The sequence below is a fragment of the Clarias gariepinus genome, chromosome 26 (assembly GCF_024256425.1).
Source record: "Clarias gariepinus isolate MV-2021 ecotype Netherlands chromosome 26, CGAR_prim_01v2, whole genome shotgun sequence".
Taxonomy (NCBI): Eukaryota; Metazoa; Chordata; class Actinopteri; order Siluriformes; family Clariidae; genus Clarias; species Clarias gariepinus.
Window position 1 is genome coordinate 1,376,337 of NC_071125.1, and position 20,582 is coordinate 1,396,918.

A 20,582-nucleotide genomic window follows, 5' to 3' on the forward strand; every position below is an offset into this window, starting at 1 on the left:
TCTGCGGTTTCGGCCTTTTGTCCACATGAAAACGCAGTTTTTATTGTTGAAATATGAGCTTTCTGGAAAGCTCTGTCCAATCGTTTTCAGTGGTGTTGTGTGTACAGGGGAAACGAGGTTTTGGCTTGTTGCGATGTCACCCTGTGTGCCGTTTTTGGACGAGACCTGTCGGACTTCTACATCTACCGGACCCGATAATGACGTTTTTGCCCAAGCTTCTGATTGACCCCCTATTGATTAGGGACGCTCCTTACAGCACTTAACAGGGCCTTCTGCGTTTTTATGTGGACAAGGATATTTTTAACACATAGGTTGTGTCAGAGTCAATAAGAACTTTTCAAAAAAATACCCGGCTACGTGTGGACATGGTCTTAGAGATAAAAGCTCCCTTTCTGTCTCTACAGTATATAATCTCCTGCTACACGACCAACAAGGTAGAAAGTTTTCATTTTTCACGCTGGAGCTATGATCAGACTGCCTGCTTCACGTCTGAAACAACGGCCTCCCAGGAACTCCACAAACATGTGGAAATGGTCAGGACTGTACAGGGGGTGTGGCAATAACTCCTCCTATGTTGACACTTTCAAAAGTCACTTTTCATGCATATTTGCCACTTTAAAACACTTTAAAATTTTTATATATACTTCCCCCCATATTTCTATATTTCTATATTTTGTTATATTTTTATTATACCCTTATTTGTACAGTTTGTTTATTTTACTAGTTAAATGTATTTTCTTTCGTATTTCTTTTTATTAATATTTATTCCACATATATAGTTTTTATTTTATTTTTAAGGTCACTGGCGGTCGTACAAGCATTTCACTGCATATCGTACTGTGTATGACTGTTTATGTGACAAATAAAATTAGAATTAGAATTTGAACACTGTCCTGCAAAAAACAGAACGCCTTTGGTGATCAAAAACATTAACAATTAATTTATTTATAACCAACTTATCAATGAAGTAAAGGGCAATTAAAGGAGTTCCCAGGAGGCCAGTGTTTCAGACGTTAAGCAGGCAGTCGGATCATGGCCCCGGTGTACTGAGAAAACTTTCTACCTTGATGGCGTCCAAGCTTTAGTGAAACACTGGGATAAGTGCGTTAGTGTAGGACGGGATTATATAGAGACATAAAGAAAGTTTTTAATCTCATACACGTTATTCTGCACAATCAAAAGTCCCGCTTCGACTGGAAGGCCCCCCGCGGTTAAATCGCGAAGCGTTCTCATCCGTGGTAATCCCACAGTAAGGACAATAAAGTTGTAAACGCAAATTAATATTAAGTTTAAGAGTTTCTCTCGTGTGTTTCAACACTCCATGGACGTTTATTAAAAACGTGTTGTGTTAAAAGAGTGTTCGGACCAGTCTCCGCCCCTTGGCCTTGATTCGTGGAAAAGTCGCGCTGGTCTCATTGTTCAGCGACGGTGATCCCACCGGCGTGTTTCCTCCTCGTCTCCTCAACAGGAAGTCCGTGCTGGCTGAGCTCATGGCGTAGAAGACGTTTCCTGTGACGGGAATTGTCAGCTCTGTCCGTTGGGGAAAAAACAAAGAGGATTCCATATTAACAAGCAGATTACGGGCCAGACATAAGGCGTGTCTACGTCTCGCTTTCTTTATAATGACAGGAAACAGCGTGTGTGAGGTGTGTCAAAAGTTTGCACTCCCTTTTTCTGCATCTGATAAATATTCTCCAATCGTAACTCGTACTGCATGTTTACGCTTTACCTCACCTTAAACTCTCAGTTATTACCTATCTGTAAAATAGACATAAATTTTATACGTTCACTGGCCACATCATTAGGTACTAGTACTGGGTTCTACCTCCCTTTCCGATGCGTATCCAAGAAACCATTTTAAAATGGTTTTAGTTTCGTCACATGGCGCATTTAAACCATGTTTAACTGGTCCTAAGAACATGGTGCCAGGAAAATCTCTCCCACACCATTCCACCACCACCAGGCACAATGGATCCATGCTTTCATGCTGTTTACGCCAAGTTCTGACCCGACCATCCGACAAATCAAGACTCATCAGGCCAGGCAACATTTTTTTCCAATCTTTTGTTGTCTAAATTTGGTGAACCCATGTGACCTGAAGCCTCAGTTTCCTGTTTCCTTAGCTGACAGGAGCGACGCCCGGAGTGGTCTTCTGCTTCTGTAGCCCATCTGCGTCAAGGTTCGACGTGTCGTGTGTTCAGAGATGCTCTTCAGCACACCTCGGTTGTAGCGAGATGCTGCTACTGTAGCTATTGTAGTGAGAACAGCCCTCACTGGATGTTTTCTCTTTTATCACACCATTCTCTCGCCGTGTGTGTAAATCCCAGTAGATCAGCAGTTTCAGAAATACTCCCACAACATCCGTGCCGTGTTTATAATCACTTAAATCACTTTTCTTTCCCATTCTGATGCTCGGTTTGAATTTACATTTTCCGTGCCTCCACTAGGGGGTGTAAGATTCAGGCTTTCAGAAGACATATGATTTCATTTTAATAGGGTAAAGACCTATTGTATACCTAACTGAGTTCAGAATCTGGTGTAGGTCTACTGATCATTTATACCTAATGATGTAGAGCGGGACTATTGCATCAAATCATCCTGTGACAAATTTATTAAATGATTTAAATTGAATGATTTATGTATTTTATGAGTTTAAAAAATGTGAATAAACTTTTTATATGCTTATTGATTACCTATCTTTATGTTTTGAATCGATTCAGTGATCCAAATCATTTGATTGTTTCCCCCTTTAGTTTTCACACAAAAATGGGGAGTACAAACTTTTTACCCTTGACTCTCGGATTTTCCATTATACAATCTGATAAGACCTTATTATTAATAAAACATACTTGCTAATAATTTAATTTCTTGGATACACAATGTTAAGGATGTACAGGGTGAGGAACAGGTGGGTGAGTGAGTAAGTGTTACCTTTTCCTTCGGGAAGCAGCTGGATGAGTTCATATTTGGAGGCCTCTCTGGGATCCTGGTTGTGTTTCTCTAACGCCGAGCTGATCACAGTAGGACTTTTGTCGTTGCTACTAACCTGGGGAGACAAAAATTAAGCTAATTAAATTTTTTTTATTAAAATACAGTTAAAAAAATTTAAACCACAATTATTTGCTATACGCAGGTATCTGTAAGAGAGAGATATTATTATACGACAAGTCCTGTTGTTTGATGTCTAATATTTGATGCAATGACAGAAACTTAAGCACTTTTGTAAGTCGCTCTGAATAAGAGAGTCTGTCAAATGCCTCAATGTAAATGTAAATGTTTGGAGCTATAAGAGCAGTGCAGCTCTTCTCTTAATCAAATAAGCATTTGCATTATAATAAACTGGTGGGTATAAGTATCTCTTATTTGGTAGTTACATTAGCCTTGTTATCACCAGTGCAAACATAGCAGTAGATTTGCATAACTGTAAACTGACTCCAGGTTTATTTTAATCTACTGTCAGGAAAAAAATTAGAATACCAGTGGTCCTCATGCAGAGCCTTGTGGTACACCTTAAAAATATGGATGTGTTTTACAGCACATAGAAAAAATCCTACTAATAAAGCAATATTGAAAGATACGTTTTCCTTGATATTTTAGCATTAAAGCAGTAATTCGTTCACATGGTGTAGGTCCATTGACTATAAATGTGTCTAAAATGTTAGCCTTGTATGTTAGCAACAACAAAAAAAAAAGTCTGACGCCATGACACGGCTTTGCGGGTTGGCATTTTTCAGTATTTTTTGATGGATTCAGTGCTGTGGTGGTTATGATACGGTACCAGAATGCTGCGATACAAATTCCCGTCGCGTAAATCCATCCGTATCTTGACAATCCGCATATCTGGCCCCGCCCCTTGTGTTTGATTGGGCGGAGCATTGCCACACGAGACGGAGCGCCGATGGGTTCTCGACATGGTATTGGGCGTGGTCACTGCAGTGGGGGTAGGTTCGCTGGGTTGTGGAGGGGACGATTCGACATCCAGACAGGAAACGGAAGGGGATTTCATGTGCTAAAAAAAATAAAATAATAAAATAATGGTGGTGGAAATAAGAGGGATAATGAATAATCATACTTACTGACATATAAACAAGAATTTAAGGAGATCCATGGAGATGCGAGGAAAGAGGAGATAAAAAAGACAAGAGTTAAAGAATTCTGCTCTGCTGGATCGGATCTAAAGCCTTCCTTTATCAAGCAGGAAAAAAAAGTGCTGAGTTGGTGATGGAATGATATGAGAGTAAATAACTCAATGGAGTGACAGAATTCAATCACCGTGCACGCTCTGGTCTTTACCTTGGCAAGCCTGGAGAGCAGATGATTGACAGGCGAGGGGAAATCAAATATTCCATCAGCATCCATGCCTGAGCTTGTCACAGCAGAGAGATCACTGATGGAGAGAGAGAGAGAGAACGAGAGAAAGACAGAGAGAACAGAACAATCTAATTTGTTACAAACTGCTCTCGGGGAAGCGTTGCGTCAGCGTCTGATTTATCCTGAACAAACAGAAGGAAAAAAAACGTGTGGACTTCCTTGACAAAGTGCTCTAATAGCAGAAAGGCTTTAGAGACCACACACACACACACACACACACACACACACATTCCTGTATAAACTGCACTGTAGGAATAGTAGCCTTTTGTCCTAAAATGTGTGTGTTTTAACGTTTTTTGGATTTATTATTCTATACTACAGTATTTATATTTATATAAAACAGGGTGTTCAAGTCAAACCGAGACTTATGATGAACTTTAAGCACAGTACGGCGATGAGACTCTTAGTCACAGTAAAAATATTTAAACAGACATTTCCTCATGTTTGGGCCATTAAAGGAGTTCCTGGGAGGCCGGCGTTTCAGACGTGAATCAGGCAGGCAGTCTGATCATAGCTCCGGCGTACTGAGAAAACTTTCTACCTTGACGGTGTCCAATCACTACTGAAACTCTGGGTTAAGTGCATTAGTGTAGCAGGGGATTATATAGAGAAATAAAGCTTTTATTTCTTACTGTCATAACTGTGTTCTGTTGTTCTGTACAAACCAAAAGTCCCGGTTTGACTTGAACGTCCAACTTACATTGAAATACATGTCAAAATTTGTACACTTTTTTTTTTTACTTTCTCTAAAAATACAGATTCATTTAAGATCAGTTAGTCACAAAAAACTAGTTTTATTTATTTATTTATTTATTTATATACATATATACGTATATACATAAATAAATTATTTATTTATATAAATATACAGGATAAACCTGTATTCGTTTTGTTTTGTGATCGAATGCAGCTTTTGTAACAATTACAACTTAAGAATTTGACACAAATGGCCTGTTTCAATTTGAGTAGGGTTGCCAGATATACAGTACATAACAAAAAAAACTCCTACGTATAAAGCAGTCTGAAAGGATTAGATTTCCTTGGATGGTCCTCTTTAACTATAAGAATTATGAAACTGTTCACATTATGACACAATTATAAAACAAGTGTTTTATCGGCAGGAAAACAACACACCTGGCAACACTGCCCATGTACACATACTACTAAGCAACACATGCTGCATGATGCTGAATTAAATGTGCTTTTGGAGGTGAAAAATAACATCTCTTATGTGCAGTCTGTTCATTTCCAGTAGTTTTGTAGTTTAAATATAATATATCATGAGTCGCGCCTGAAGTTCTCCACCCTTTCTTCTGTTATTCTTCCTCAAATGCTATTACAGGACAGAGAGAGAAGTGCACTCCTGAGTGCTGCTGAAAGGAGTCGCACATTTAATGTAATTCTGTTCAAGCACAGAATGCGGTCTAATTATGCATAAAAACAGGCACTTAGCCTAGTACATCTAAGTGTGTGTGTGTGTGTGTGTGTGTGTGTGTGTGGGATGCTTACTCGGGACACTGTGTGATGATTACGGTGGGATGGGTAACACGTCCTGGACTCGGTTCTACCTGAGGCTCGATCTGATTGGACAGTCTGTAGCTGCAACAAAAGATCACACATGATGTCATTAAACGTAACCACCAGATACTGTGTAACCACACAACACACACACAACACACACAGTGACTAATCCTGAGGCAGAACTAACCCTACCCATGTTTATTCTTATATAAGGTAGGTTGAGTTTCTCAGAGGAACTGTAGACTAGTCATGGGGCCAGCCCTCGAGGGGCAGAGGGTGCCAATACTTTAATCTTTGTGAACGTTGTTAAAAATTAGCGACTTCTTTTCTGTGCCTTCGAATATCCGTTCTGAAATCTGGTGCATAAAGAAAAAGGTGCCTATAGTGCTGTTCTGGAATCCTGGTAAATCCCGCCCCCTGCGTTATGATTGGTTATACAAATCCTTGATTGGTTAGACGCTTTACTGCAGGTAGAATCTGAGCCAGTCATTGCTCCTCTCTTAGTCAGAGATCACGTCACATCACCTGAAGTTACACCCATGTGAGACAAACATGCACAGGAAAAATGTATACTGCTCAAAACAATTCAGGGAACATTTAGTCCCAGTTTGACTTGAACATATATCTCAATAATTAAAAGAAAGGTTTTGTCTGTACATTGGTCAGAACTCACGCTTTTAAAGATATCTTTATGTTTCAGACATTTGGTGACCCGAAACCCGTCTGAAAAAAAAAAATTCTGTCTGTCTGTCTGTATATCTGTATGTCTGTCCGGCCAGAGTTTGTCACAGCATCACGCAAAACTGACTTTACAGAACATAATGAAACTTTGTCAGGACTTCGGTATTCACCTGAAGGTAAACCTGCACCACGAATGAAATCGAAATGTTGAGTATACTGTAAGTGACATTAGGAGCAGTTTTGTGCCTGATACGTTCTGGTTATTAGTGCAATATTAGGGGTCCATGTAAAAGCCGCTAGTGATGAGACTGAAGCTCACCATGCTGTAATGTTCAGTAGACGCCATGCTCTACCCTGACCAATCAATGATCGGCACTCCTTTTAGCTCCGCCCACACGCTCCTGTCACCCAACGATAAAAGAAATGACGTGCTAACGTGCAGTCAGTACTAATTCACAGTGTTAATTGAGAGAAGGCGTTAGCGCTCACCTTTCCTCCTCGGTCAGCCTGGGGACACTGTGGTACCAGTGCAAGAACAACTCGTCCGATCGGAAGCTGCTGTTCCTGCAGGACGACTGGAGGAGCCGGATTTTGGCGAGAACCTCGAATTCCTTCACAGATGAGGGAAACACTATTTCCGCACAAGATATTCATTTTACAGAAACGTTAAATGAAGAAATAATACAAATACAACTCACCCGTCGCCGTTTGTCGAAGTTGATATAGCCGTTCTGAAAGATGGAAATATATAAAAATATTAGTGTTTGTGTTTATCATATATATATATATATATATATATATATATATATTCTGTATATATATATATTCTGTATATATTTGGATTGCTGTTTAAAGTAGCGTCCGGTAGTGTCTCACCTCTAGTCTGTCTTTGACTGCGGCGTCCAGCATGGTGAGGTCGGTCAGGAAGATGCCCATGTACGGCACGGTGCCCTGAGTACTGGACTGAGGAATAACCACAGATCATAACTCGTTTCTCATTGCTTTGAGTGCGAGAGATTCAATCTCACTGGGATTATCACTCACCATGTGTCTTCTGTTGTTGGTTCTAGTGTCTACGTTGGCGGATTTGGGGGGGCCTTCCTGTCCAACACAAAGGTGTAATAAACAAGGAGACGTGTCTCATACATGCGTGAGTTAATTCTGTATTCTGATTCTGTCAGAAAGCGTAAAATCATTTTGTGTCAACAGGAAACTAAAATGTCTTTGTCGCCTTAATGGATCGATACAGAAACTGCCCACCGTATGCGGAAACAGTCTGCACCGTCAGCTCATACTGTAAATACTAAAGCCACAGGGTGTTTTTAAATCCGCTGATTATTCGATGTTCACACACGTCAGCATCTAAACGTCTTTATTGTTTCTGCTTTTAGCTCTCTGATCAGCAAAAAGACACCGTTTCATCTGCCTGTTATTCATCCACTCACTTACACAAACACACACACACACACACACGCGCGCGTGCGACATATGCGTGTCCGTCCCCGGGTTTACGCAGATCTGTGTAATGTGTGAATGCCAGTCTTTGTGCCCGTGTACATGACTCACTTCTTTGAGCAGCTCTCGGCTCTGCGAGTAATTGTCTTTCTCCGAGAAGATGGAAGCCAGCTCCTCGTAGCGCTTCATCGCCTCCCTTTCAGACACACACACACACACATACACACATCGCTTTTAGTCCTCCTAATTTCAAACCACTTCACATTAAACTTTCTGCATGTTGGAATAAATAAAAAAATAAATGCGCAACCCAAGTCATTTCGTGTTACTGTTACATATTGGAAGCACACACTAGAAACTCACTTACTATTCAGTTATTCATGTTAAAGCACATTATTTAGAAACTCTTTATGAATTATTCAACAGCTACAGTAAAGTTAATAACAGACCGGAGAATAAGGATTGTTCGGGAAAATCGCACTCATAGTTTAAGCATGAATTTGAAACTAAAAGCGGGTCGGCTTTTCATGTTCTAACGATATTGCTACATTAAAAATCAGCTTTCAAACTTAAATTCCTTTTCATCTTGTCAGTTCAATGGACTTTTATCACTTCCTTTAATAACTTTTTAATTATAGATCACTCAGTGATAAAATCCTAAAAAATAAAAAAATAAAACCTTATCTGGAGCTACTGAGAAACTTCACTCCTTAGTAACAACTTTTGTGCTGTATTCCCTAACCCTAACCCTAACCCTAACACTAACCCTAACACTAACCACTTTTATTTCTTTTTTGCTTATGAAATAATATCTATGTCTCTATAATCCCTTTGATCCTATTAGGTAATTACTAATTAATTAATTTGCGGTAAATAAACAATAAAAACATTCTGCAAGATTATTTGACCTAATTAATTAATTCATACACTATATTATTATTTATTAAAGTAAAATATAAATCTGTACAATACCTAAGTTTTTTTTATTTTAATTATCGTTCTTTTAAGGATTATTTTTTATATAAATATATGTAATTTGACATTTTATAATAATTTATATATCTAAATGTTGGATTTCCTCATTTACAGTGTCGATGTTTTTATTTTTTTTCTACCAAGAGTGCCAATAATTCTAAAGCTGCCTTTATTGTGCTAATAAATGCTATTTGAATTACAATACGTTTAGGCCTCCGCTGGTGCAGAGCCACTAACAGCTCCTATGACACTGTAGCTATAGTAGGAGTTCTTGTCTCGCGTGTGATCGGAGACGAGACACTCACCGGTCCGTCTCCTGCCACGTCTTCCTCAGCCTGTGGATGGGGTTACTCTGCAGCGCTGACACGATGGCATACAGTGACGAGAAGTTCTTCTTGATTCTGCAAACCTGCACAGAAGACGCCAAACAAACTGGTTTGGACACGAGGAGACCACATGATGAGTCCTCATGGTTTTCTAGGTGGATCACAAAGCTAATGCTAAGTGAAACAAATCTAAAACAGTGGCTTTTATTTGAATGAACAAATCAAAGCATCTCCTTTGTCACTTCGACAAAAGTCCACGACCGACCGAGGAAACCTTAGAACTTCCTCGACTTGGAACGCCTGTTTAGAACGGTCACTTCAACTCAGAGTTCAGCTCGCGGTCATGGCAACATGGCTGCTCACACCATCAACAGTAAATAAAATAAAACTTGACTTCCTTAATATCATAGATCAATCATCACAGACATTAGTGAGGAAAACAACAGTCATTCTAAATATGATCACTGAACCTCGGCTACGCTGATCCATTTCTCCAGAAGGCGTGTCCTCTGCTGGGTCTTCAGCTCCGTCTGCCACAGGCACGAGGCTGTAACGGCGTTGGCCAGGCGGTTGAACTGACGCACCGTGGCTCGGACCGACCAGCACTTCCCCTCATGGCCCTTCTTGTCTCTCTGAGACCAGAGCGAGCCCAGACAGTGATACGGCACCAGCTTCAGAAAGAGCTCCTAGAGGATCAGATTCATGCTGTAAATACTGTACACATTCACATTCATAACATTATTTATCTAGCCATCATTTATTATATAAAAACCCTGTAATATCTTAATACAGTGGAACCTCGGATTACGAGTAACGCGGTTTACGAGTGTTTTGCAAGACGAGCAACAATTTTTTATAATTTTTGACTTGAAAAACGAGCATTGCCTCAGTTTACGAGTACTGAGTAACATGTTTTACGCATGCGCTTCTTAACACCAAGCGTCACTTCATCACAAGTGAGCGCATACTAACAGGATCACTGCTGTAAAGTAAAACAACAACAACAACCAAAAAAATAAATAATTAAACAGCTCTTCACCTTTGAAAACAGTAGCGACAGAGAAGAGTTTGTGTGTTTGTTTGGCAACCTGAGAGGAGGGGGGCGTAAACACGAGCGAGCCCCCCTTCAGCCCCCCTTCTCTCAGGTTGCCAAACAAACACACAAACTCCTCTCTGTTGCGATTGTTTTCAAAGGTGAGGAGCTGTTTAATTTTTTTTTTTTTGTTGTTGTTTTACTTACAGCAGTGATCCTGTTAGTATGCGCTCACGTGAGTGTGACTAGGAATGTTCCTTGCTAATTTTTAACGGTTTTAAAACGATCTATCCGTTAATGTGTGTGTATGTGTGTGTGTGCGTGCACATTTTACACACACACACCCTGCGTGCACAAATGAAAACACTTATCTGTTGGGATTCAATTTTTAAAAATTTATTAAGATAAAGAACAGGTTAATTTGTTTTATTTTTACTTTATATTTTGTATTAATTATATTTATGTATTCATTTTTTGGGGCTGTAGAATGAATAATTGAAGTTTCCATTATTTCCTATGGGAAAATTAAATTTGGTTTACGAGTGTTTTGGAATACGAGCCCGCTTCTGGAACGAATTAAGCTCGTAATCCGAGGTTCCACTGTATTTGCTTAAATGTTTGCTGAAACAATGAGATCTGCATTCAGTACGCATTATGAAATAGTTATTATGAAATATCATGAAAGTAAATTCACATGGACTTTCCATTTCATAAATTTAATTACAGCTTGTAGTTAAATGCTCATTAATATAATTACAGTAAGTACTATGACAATGACTGCAGCTACTATTCCTACTAGTGTAACCTTCTACAGTTATAACTACTAGTACTAATGCAACTACTACTGTCACTACTACAGTTATAACTACTGTAGTACTATTACTACAACTGTTACTACTCCTGATACTATTACTTTTAATACAAGTACGGTGGTTACTACTAGTTACAGTACCACTACTATTACTACAGTTACTACTACAAGATTACTACTAACACAACTTCTCCTGTCATTACTACAGTGACTATTATTACTACTTTAACTACAACTACTGCACCTAATACTGTTACTTTTATTAGCTTCACTACTAATGCTACTATTATTACTAATAATAAATCTACTGTTATTACTACCACAACTACTATTAATACCATTACTACTGTTACTATTACAGCTATGACTTTTACTACTATTATTACTACCACTGCACCTAATACTGGTACTTCTATTACTATTACTACTACTGTAACTCCTACTTCTTTTCTTACTATTACTATTTTCACCACTACTACTATCACCATTACTATGACTGTAACTATTGTTCCTACTAATACTACACTGCTCCTGTTACTACAACTGCTAATAATAATAATAATAATAATAATAAAGGAATAATAAATAAATAATAAAGAAAAGAAAGAAAGAAAGAAAGTGCACGCTATTTATCAGTGTTTAAGTGGACTTAAGACTCACAGTCTCGATCTTGGTCAGCTGCTCGGCGATGACGCTCGAGGGAAAAGCCAGGATGTTGGTTGCTTCGAACTTCGAAGGGTCCGGAGATGATGGTTGGAGAAAAGCATTTGCCGCATCTAAAACACAGCAGATATGTTTATCCGCGCTGATCAGAAAAGCATGTTCCTAGAAAGTCTTAAAGTTTAATACTTTAAAGTAATTCAGTTAAAATAAAGATAAAAATGCTTTGGCACAGTATACTCAAATTTAACAACTGTGATGGTGTTCATCAAACCGATTTAACATGGTACAAGTTATTGGCACCCTCCTTAAATATATTTATTATAATATGATTATTCCACATGTGTTTGGGATTAGTATAATATTTAATGTAAAATAATAAGTCCTAAATTATCTCCTGACAAAGATTTAGGAGGAAATCTCAACATCTCCACAATAGTGCAGTACTCATCCCAAAAGTTCCTGGATCACTCGCTGCAGTTTTAATGCCCATTTAGAGGGCGCCACTTATCCGGCATTCAACAGTATGGTTATTTTATTTGAAGATTTTAGAGTAACAAATATGGATTTATGTTTAATGTGTGTGAGATGTCCATGAACCTGCAGAAGGGTCAGGAATCAGGGATTTATCGCTGAGCTCCTCTGCAATCTTCAGCAGCCGACTTCTGACCTCTGACCCTGTCTGGTTTGGCATGAGTGGTGCGAGACGGAGCAGGCGTGAGGGTTCTCGCAGCGAGTGGAAGTCCTCCGGGTATTCGTTTAACCACGTGCTGAACACGGTGCACACTGCCCTGAACACAGAAAAAACCAAGGTGTGTGTCAGAAATCTCTCTCTTTCTCTCCATACACATGCACACACACGTACAACGAGTGTGTACTGCAGCACGTTAAAAGAAAAGCGCTCACTTGTTGAAGGTCTGGCGGGTGGGACTGCCGCTGTCTCCCGGTGGATCTCCCAGTCTAAAAAACAGAAAAAGCTAAATAAACATCCGTGCAAACATGCCCCAAATCAGTATATATGTTGTATATCAGGGCCAGGGGTAGCTCAGTGGTTAAGGCATTGGACTACGGTTCGAAAGATCACAGGTTCAAACCCCACAACCACCAAGTTGCCACTGTTGGGCCCTTGAGCAAGGCCCTTAACCCTCAACTGCTCAGATGTGTAATGAGATAAAAATGTAAGTCGCTCTGGATAAGAGCGTCTGCCAAATGCCTAAATGTAAATGTAAATGTATATGGTAATCTTTGCCAGAATCTGCAAAAATCTTCACCTGTCTGTCAAGATGTCCAGCACCCTTTCAGTGGTGGTGAAGGAGCGGTAGGTGGAGAGGAAGATGGAGATAAAGGACGTGTCCTCCATGGAGAAGGAGTGGAGGAGGTGAAGTACCAGCTTCTCTTCCGTCCCGGCCTTGACACACTGCGAGCGGTGACATGACGACTGGAACAGAAGAGTGGGTGTGAATGCATGCAGTGTAAGGTTTGGGATCAGATTTTGCAGCTTGGTTAAAAAAAAATTTTTTTTAAACAAAAAGTCCTGAATGTGAAAGTGAAACGCTTTCTGAAATTCGAGCTGTAACTTTCATTTTGCACAAATGAAGTGTGATTATTTTGGCTCAAGGAGCCTCAGCACGGTGGCTAAGTGGTTAGCACTGTCGCCTGGCACCTCCAGGGTCGAGTTCAATCTTGAGGACTGTATGCATGTTCTCACCGGGCTTGGTAGGTTTCCTCCGGTTTCCTCCTACAGTCCAAAGACATGCAGATTAAGTTAACTGGCATTCCCAAATTGGCCGTAGTGTGTGAATGAGCGTGTGTAGTTTGTATATGTGTGTGTGTGTGCCCTATAGATTGCCACCCCACCCAAGGTGTACCCCTTCTCATTGCCAAGTCTCCTGGGATAGGCTCCAGGCCCTCCACGACTCTGTATAGAGGATGAAGCGGTGTAGACGATGAGAGAGTGAATGGACGAGGAACACAAACATCAATATCGTTCTACGCTTTTTGTTGGTGTGTGGCGTTTTGCGATGATTCCTAAATCATTCGTTGCGCCGTAGAGAATAATTGTGTTTATGCTTTTAAACATGTATAATTTAAGGCGGATGGAGCTTAAAGACAATGTAGAGAGGAAATATATGTGGGTATCTTATTTGCGGGTTTATTTACGCAGCTATTGAATTCGGGGATGCAAATATTAAACTAACTTTACCGCGGACACAAACCGGGTCAGTAGCGTACTGTGTGTAGTGAGTGTAATAACGTCAATGGATACATTTGTTACATGGACCACAAAAAAGCAGGTGATTCAGCACCATCAGCCTAATCAACCAAAAAGCCAGCTGAAAGGAAAACATGATGTAGCCTATAGTATGTTGCGCTTGGATTCATGGTGGGGATGGTGGGGGCAGAGGAGAGACCCGTGTGTGTTTTGTGTCTTAAACCGCTGGCAGCAGACAGCATGAGTCCCAACAAAGTAGGAAGACACTTAGAGACAACACACCCCAGTCACGTTAATAAGCCACTCGACTTCTTTGAAAGAGAGCTCTAGATAAGTGACGACGTAAGCCTGTTATAACAACAGCACGTGTATTTTATCTGTTTTGAACTTGGTGTTATTTGATCTTATTGGTTTAGAAATTAATATTACAATGAATAGTACACTTGGCCGTTTTCGTTATCATTTTGTTGACAAGTGGGGCTTGAAAATTCGCCCACCGCCTTAAGTGGGGAATGACAGAAAATGTTTGAGAACCACTGCTTTACAGTAACAACGAAAATATGTAATTCATGTTCTCAATCTCTGGAAAACGATGGCTCAGGAATTGTCAGGTTTGAGTATCATTTTGCATACCCAAGAAATCCGAACGAACAGCTTAATTTGTTAGTCAAAGATTATTGATGTTATTGCATCAGTTGGTTTGGTTTGTGGTTCAGATGGGTTTGTGGTCTGTAACAGCAAGCGCAGGATGACCGATGGTCAGTTTTAGGGTTGCGTTTGGGTTTACCTGTGCATTGGGGTCACTGTGGTTTGGCTTCACAATCACCGAGTAAATGATACCGTCCTCCTCCTTCTCAGTAACAGTGGACTGATAAAGAGACAGAGACAGGCAAATTAATAAACAACAACGATAAGAATCACTTCAGGAAACACGAGCTCACGAACTTGAGACAGCGTTTACAATTAAAATCCTAATTGAACCTTTAACTTTATCTGTGTAGGATGAGAAACTGTTAAATATTATTTCCAGCACACATTAAAAATGACCTGGAAATCCTCAGACCAGGATTTATAAATATGTACGAATATGAATTTGTAGAAGCTTCCGGTTCCTCTTTCCGTCCTAAATTGCCTAATGTTGTGACGGAAGCTAAAACAAACTTAGCTAGTCAACTTATGTAGCTACTGCAGTGCTCAGTGATTACAGACTTTACTGTCAAAGTCTCGATGTACTTTATTACTCTAATATATTTCACTTACAAGCAAACCGGTCAGAGAAAAATAGTTTATTGTATAAAATTAAAGATTTTTGTTTCTAATTAGCATTAGCTTCCTAGCATAAACAATCACACTTAAACAACATCTGTCTAGAAAAATGATGCAATTTTGACAAAACACAACCAACGTATAGAATCAAAGTCAGTGCACGACTGGAAATAATAATTTTATTACATTTTATTAAAAAATTAATAAATGTTTTTTAAGCTACATGAAACAGAATGGCTTCTGATATCACCAGGTCAGACGTTTGATGATGCTCCGTGCTTTATGTTTTGATAATATGTTAGTTATATAAAAATATATATTTAGCTTCTATTTAACAAAAAAAGGGTTAAACAGTCAAATAGAAGGTTCTTGTGAGGAGAGAAACATGGGCTCACCAGGTTGAGTGGACAGTACCAAGTGGTTTTCATGGGGGACGCCTCGACCTGAGGAACACGGCAGAAACGGATGTGGTTGCGATTAAAATCTTTTGTGCTATATTCACACAGCAATAATCCATATACAGCGGGACCTCGGCATACGAGTGGAAGCTTTTCCGGGGTGAAATTTTGTAGACGCAGATAATCCGTTCCAGCCACTCAAAAATATTACCAATTTCCAACACTATAATCATATTTTTGCATAGAAAAATAACCAAAACATTTAGAGAAGACGTGTAAAATAAGAAACTAATAGACATTAAACCTTACTTAACCTTAATTTATGATTCCTTGTGGCACTCCTTTGTCTTCTTGCTATCGTCCTTGCTAACACACTTGCTACCCATGGTGCTATGTCTTCACTAAATCTTGCACAAAATGCCAAAAAAAAAACAACACAAACCCATATGTAAATTCACTTTGCTTGGCTTTCCAATAATATAAACAGGTTTTAAACAGACGTATGCGGGTTCATTCGCTCGTGCTTTGTATGCAGAGGAAAATTTCTTGTGCAATTTCAGGCGGGTGTTCGTATGGCGAGGTACCACTGTATTTATACAAAGCTCAGGGGTGCAGCTGCAAATCACAGGTTTATATCAGGCCTGTTTATCATTAATGGAAGGAGTCTCCAGTGTCAGCAAACTTCTTTTCAGCAGGGTTTTTTTTAAACCTAATAATTTCAAAAGAGAGAAAAGAGATGTTGGGGAAGAAATGACTATTTATAGCTGCTATGAAAAGAAGAAGTAACAACCAGATTGCTGTTTTCTTTTTTTCTTTTTTTAACTATAATGGATAAAAGTTAGATAGAAGTTGTCATTCTTTAAACAAATTCCACTTCATCACATCGCCCGCCCCATTAATGATGAGACGATTCGTTCTACTGTACAACATGTCTACTGTACTACTGTATGTCACAGAAACACAAGTGATCCTAGTCATTTAATTTGTTAATAATTCAGCAAATAAACACCAAAGTGTGAAATTCCTCGTCAGGCATTCGAAAATCTTTTTGCCGCACAACAGCTGGTCATTATTCACAAACTTTATCCCACAGCACAAATCTTCACAAAGCTCCGAATGTGCCCTAAAGCACAGCACGGTCACAGAGCCACAAAGCGCCGCTTTCATTCGCACAATTCCTGCTTTCACCCTCAGGCGAGAACGAACAATGGAAAACTGTAAAGCGTTTAACATGAAGGCTCCAAGCAAGTGTGTCATGTTTGGGAGGAAAACGTGTTGCACGAACCGTTTCGCCTGCAGAAAAGTAAAAAAAAAAAAAACGAAAAACAGGAGTAAAAAGAAGCAGGACTGTAGAAACGTGGTCATGTATTATTCGATGGTTATATCGAGTGGCTCCGGGCACCGGACAGGATTTTCCACCATGAAGAATTCATGAGACACAAACATCATGACATCACTTGGTGTGGGCACGGACACACACACACACACACACGCATAAACAATCAAAAGCACTGATAAGGTTATTAGACAGATTTTCAGTACAGTGTCTGTAATATACAGTACCATAAACAAACTGATTATATAAAGTGAACAAACTGTATTTCTAAAATAAAACAAATATTTAGAACATTTGCTGTTTGGTTGTCCCTTTGAGGGGAAACTACACAGTGTGTCGTGCCTATGTAGAACATTACGAAAATATTTTTGCTCTTAGAACATTCAAGATTATCCAGAAAGATAATTTTTTAACCCTTTATTATCAAACAAACCTTAATATAACCCCTGAAAAACCTTTATTTATTTTTTTTTTTTTGCAGTAGTACTGGTAGTAGTATTTAGAGACGGGTCCAAGTTCCAAGTACGTAGAATATTTTTTTGGGGAGCTGAGAACGCTTAATTATCCAACCAACCCTTCACAAACACTTTTTCTTGAAAAAAGCGTACCAACTATTAAGACAGTGCAGCTGAATATTAAAGAATGTCAAGCAGAACCTGTTTTTTTTTTTTTTTTTTTTTTTTAAAAACACCTGAGGAACTTTTTTTTCATCTTTTATGAGTGTACGGAGAGAACATGCAAACCCCATTCGAGGTGGGAATCGAACCTGGAGCCGGGAGGTGTAGGGCGACAGTGCTAAGCACTACGCCACCGTCTAAGACTACTGTATGTGTATTATACTGTATAGTACAAACTATAAATCATTGCATCTTTTTTCTTTCTAAGTAGCTACAGGCTGTGAGGCAGCTCTTTAGTACTGTACTTGGGATCTTCAGGTGTTCTTTAAGAGGTCATGGCTTGAATGATGAAGGTGTCTTGTTTCCTAACTCTTCAGTCTAACAGATCGATGCTGCACTTTTAAAATTCCCCTTAAAGGAACAAAGAAGTACAAATGGAATGCTTTTAAATTGTGCCATAAAGAGCAATAAAATAAAAAAAACAAACCTAACAAAAAGAATCAAATTATTTAGCATTACAACGTGCTGCGGTAAAACTGGATCGCTTCTGTCCAAGGTGTTCTGCTTCATCTGGGAGAAACTTCACGGTTCATTTAAACACTTTGTGTCTCACTTTGCGTCTGTTTTTAAAGGTAAATGCCCCAGAAGCGCTTCCATTACTCTTAAATTTCTTTTTTTTAGCCACTCTTCTAATACTTTAACTACATACAAACTCTATGCCTGGTTATTTTTTAAAGGAGAGAGAAAAAAAACCCTGACATTACATGCTATGAAGTGACGGTCTGTTTGTAATCAAATCAATAAACGTCGCATAATGTATTTATCACCATGTAAATCAGGCCAATGTCCGAAGTGCATCATAGAATGAGAATCTCTATTGGCTGATACAGTATGCACACTGAAAACACTGAATCATGTGTAAGCATATGTAATGTCAGCGCAGAGTTTCCACTCAAGGAAAGTTGAATGAAAATAAGTAACAGGAAATAACGGTTAAAAAATATGATATGTTTAGGTTAAACAAATGAAGTAGAACTAAGTACAGTACATTAAATCCTTCATTTAATTTTTGGTAAAATAGACAAATCAATACAAAACAAGAATCATTTCCTTAACTGCTTTAGTATATTCCAGCCCGATGTGGTGAAATCTTATTTAATCAAAATCATCTAAAAGCACATGCTTTTCACACGTTCTTCAAAGAAAAGGCTTCCAACTAACCTGTGCATGAATGAACCGAGAAGAAACCAAACAGATCCCACACCTTAAAAATGCACAAGCTGCTTGACATGCACCATAAAATGTTGCCCACGGCTGCAGTTTAGCTCTTACGGCCACGAAAAACGGGAAGGCTGACTTACTTAACAAGCCCAGACTGGTGAAGATCTGCCAACTTCCTGGAAATCCTGCACAGCCTGTGAGAAAAACAACACTGCCTCCTCCTGAGCCTTGCATCAGCTGAATGAATGAACCTCGCTTACTCTTTTTACTTTGTCTTTTCCTTCTGCTGGGAGTTCTTTGTCTCTTTTTTCTACTAACATTCACACACACACCCACACGCACACACACCTCTTCAGTGTAGAGCTGTACAAATACACCTGAGCTGGTGGCTAAGACAACCCCCTACGTTCACGTCATAAGAGCACACCCATAACACACACATATATACACACACACACACACATATATACACACACACACACACACACACATAAACACACAGCCTCCTGAGTGGATAAACCAGCTAGACCGGAGCAAACCGCTCACAAAAGGCAGATTATTCTTTTCGAGACATCATATTTCTGCACGTTTTCTTCACAGTAATGCTCCTGGTGAAACAATAACACAGGACAATCGTTATTGTTTTCCTTTTAAAGCAAACCCTGTGATCATTCACAAGCCGACAGCGTCACCTCTGGCTTGCGCAATAATAAAAAAATAACATTAATAATAAGAACAATAAGAGAAAAGCCTGTTATGCCGCACATATTGACACAGCAGTCATCTCTACATGGTGGTAATTTGCATGGCTGCTGCGTCTCTGTGAGCTCGGTGTTGATAACACTTCACGCAGATACTGTATAAATACACCAGGTAGGGCTGTAAACTAATCATTTTCTAATTAAACAATTAACACCTTAAACTGTTACTCTTAATGATACTGGGGGGCCGTTCAAGTCACACCGGGACTTGTAATGTTATTCTTGGTGAATGAAGTCGTAAAATGAAGTGACTGATATTTATAGTAGACTTTATGCGGTAAAACATTCGTTTTAAAGAAATCAGTAGGTCTGTGAATGACGATTCCGGCCGAAGCGGCTCGGAGCATGATGCAGTCGTTCCCGTGAAGATCCTTAAAAATTGACTTGAGGAGGTAAAAGACGCATCTGAGACACACAATCACTCACCAGCACCACTTGCGCGTTACAGAAACTTGCCCAGATTGCCACATCCCCCATACAGTCCTGACCACGCTTCAAGCTAATTCCACGAGTTTTGAAAATTTAAGGAGTTCCTGGGAGGCCAGAGTTTCGGCCGTGCAGCAGAGTGAACATTAGAAAACGTTCTACTTTGATGGTATCCAAGCACTACTCAGAACTGTTCTGTTATTCTCTACAATCAAAAGTCCTGCTTTGACCTGATCGTGACTTGTACATACCTGGCCTATTATAGGTTTATATAGTTTGAGGAAGAAGCTCAGACTTTAAAGAAGCAAAAGTTTTTGCTACAGATGGCTATGATTTTACGAATCTTCATGAAAAGATGCATGGCGTACTCTGGTGTGTTTTTATCCCATAAGGGGACCATATGTTTCCGCAGGTCTGTCAGTGGTGAATCGTAGAAAGCTGTAGCATCACTGTGTCATGTGACCGAGAGGAATTTTCAGCGTCTGGTCCGCAGACGTTAATGTGTTTTGTGT

General features: G+C 39.4%; 1 protein-coding gene across 5 annotated transcripts in view; it reads right to left on the bottom strand.

Annotated features, from left to right (window-relative positions):
- Positions 1–20,582, bottom strand: part of rgl2 (ral guanine nucleotide dissociation stimulator-like 2) — a 32,976-nt gene that overhangs the window by 1,137 nt on the left and 11,257 nt on the right. For 2 of the 5 annotated variants that reach the window (XM_053487676.1, XM_053487675.1), the window contains 18 exons: positions 15,707–15,754; positions 14,833–14,913; positions 13,105–13,271; positions 12,740–12,793; positions 12,434–12,624; positions 11,834–11,949; positions 9,800–10,015; positions 9,309–9,412; positions 8,140–8,224; positions 7,618–7,674; positions 7,450–7,536; positions 7,272–7,304; positions 7,063–7,184; positions 5,881–5,970; positions 4,294–4,387; positions 3,779–4,009; positions 2,932–3,046; positions 1,308–1,530 (listed from right to left, as the gene is read on the bottom strand). In XM_053487676.1, the coding sequence (XP_053343651.1) occupies positions 1,349–1,530; positions 2,932–3,046; positions 3,779–4,009; positions 4,294–4,387; positions 5,881–5,970; positions 7,063–7,184; positions 7,272–7,304; positions 7,450–7,536; positions 7,618–7,674; positions 8,140–8,224; positions 9,309–9,412; positions 9,800–10,015; positions 11,834–11,949; positions 12,434–12,624; positions 12,740–12,793; positions 13,105–13,271; positions 14,833–14,913; positions 15,707–15,754 (2,073 nt within the window). In that variant the 3' untranslated portion in view covers positions 1,308–1,348. Of the gene's footprint in view, positions 1–1,307; positions 1,531–2,931; positions 3,047–3,778; positions 4,010–4,293; positions 4,388–5,880; positions 5,971–7,062; positions 7,185–7,271; positions 7,305–7,449; positions 7,537–7,617; positions 7,675–8,139; positions 8,225–9,308; positions 9,413–9,799; positions 10,016–11,833; positions 11,950–12,433; positions 12,625–12,739; positions 12,794–13,104; positions 13,272–14,832; positions 14,914–15,706; positions 15,755–19,023; positions 19,229–20,582 lie in introns of those variants that run through there. The other 3 variants (XM_053487679.1, XM_053487677.1, XM_053487678.1) reach the window with 3 other exon arrangements.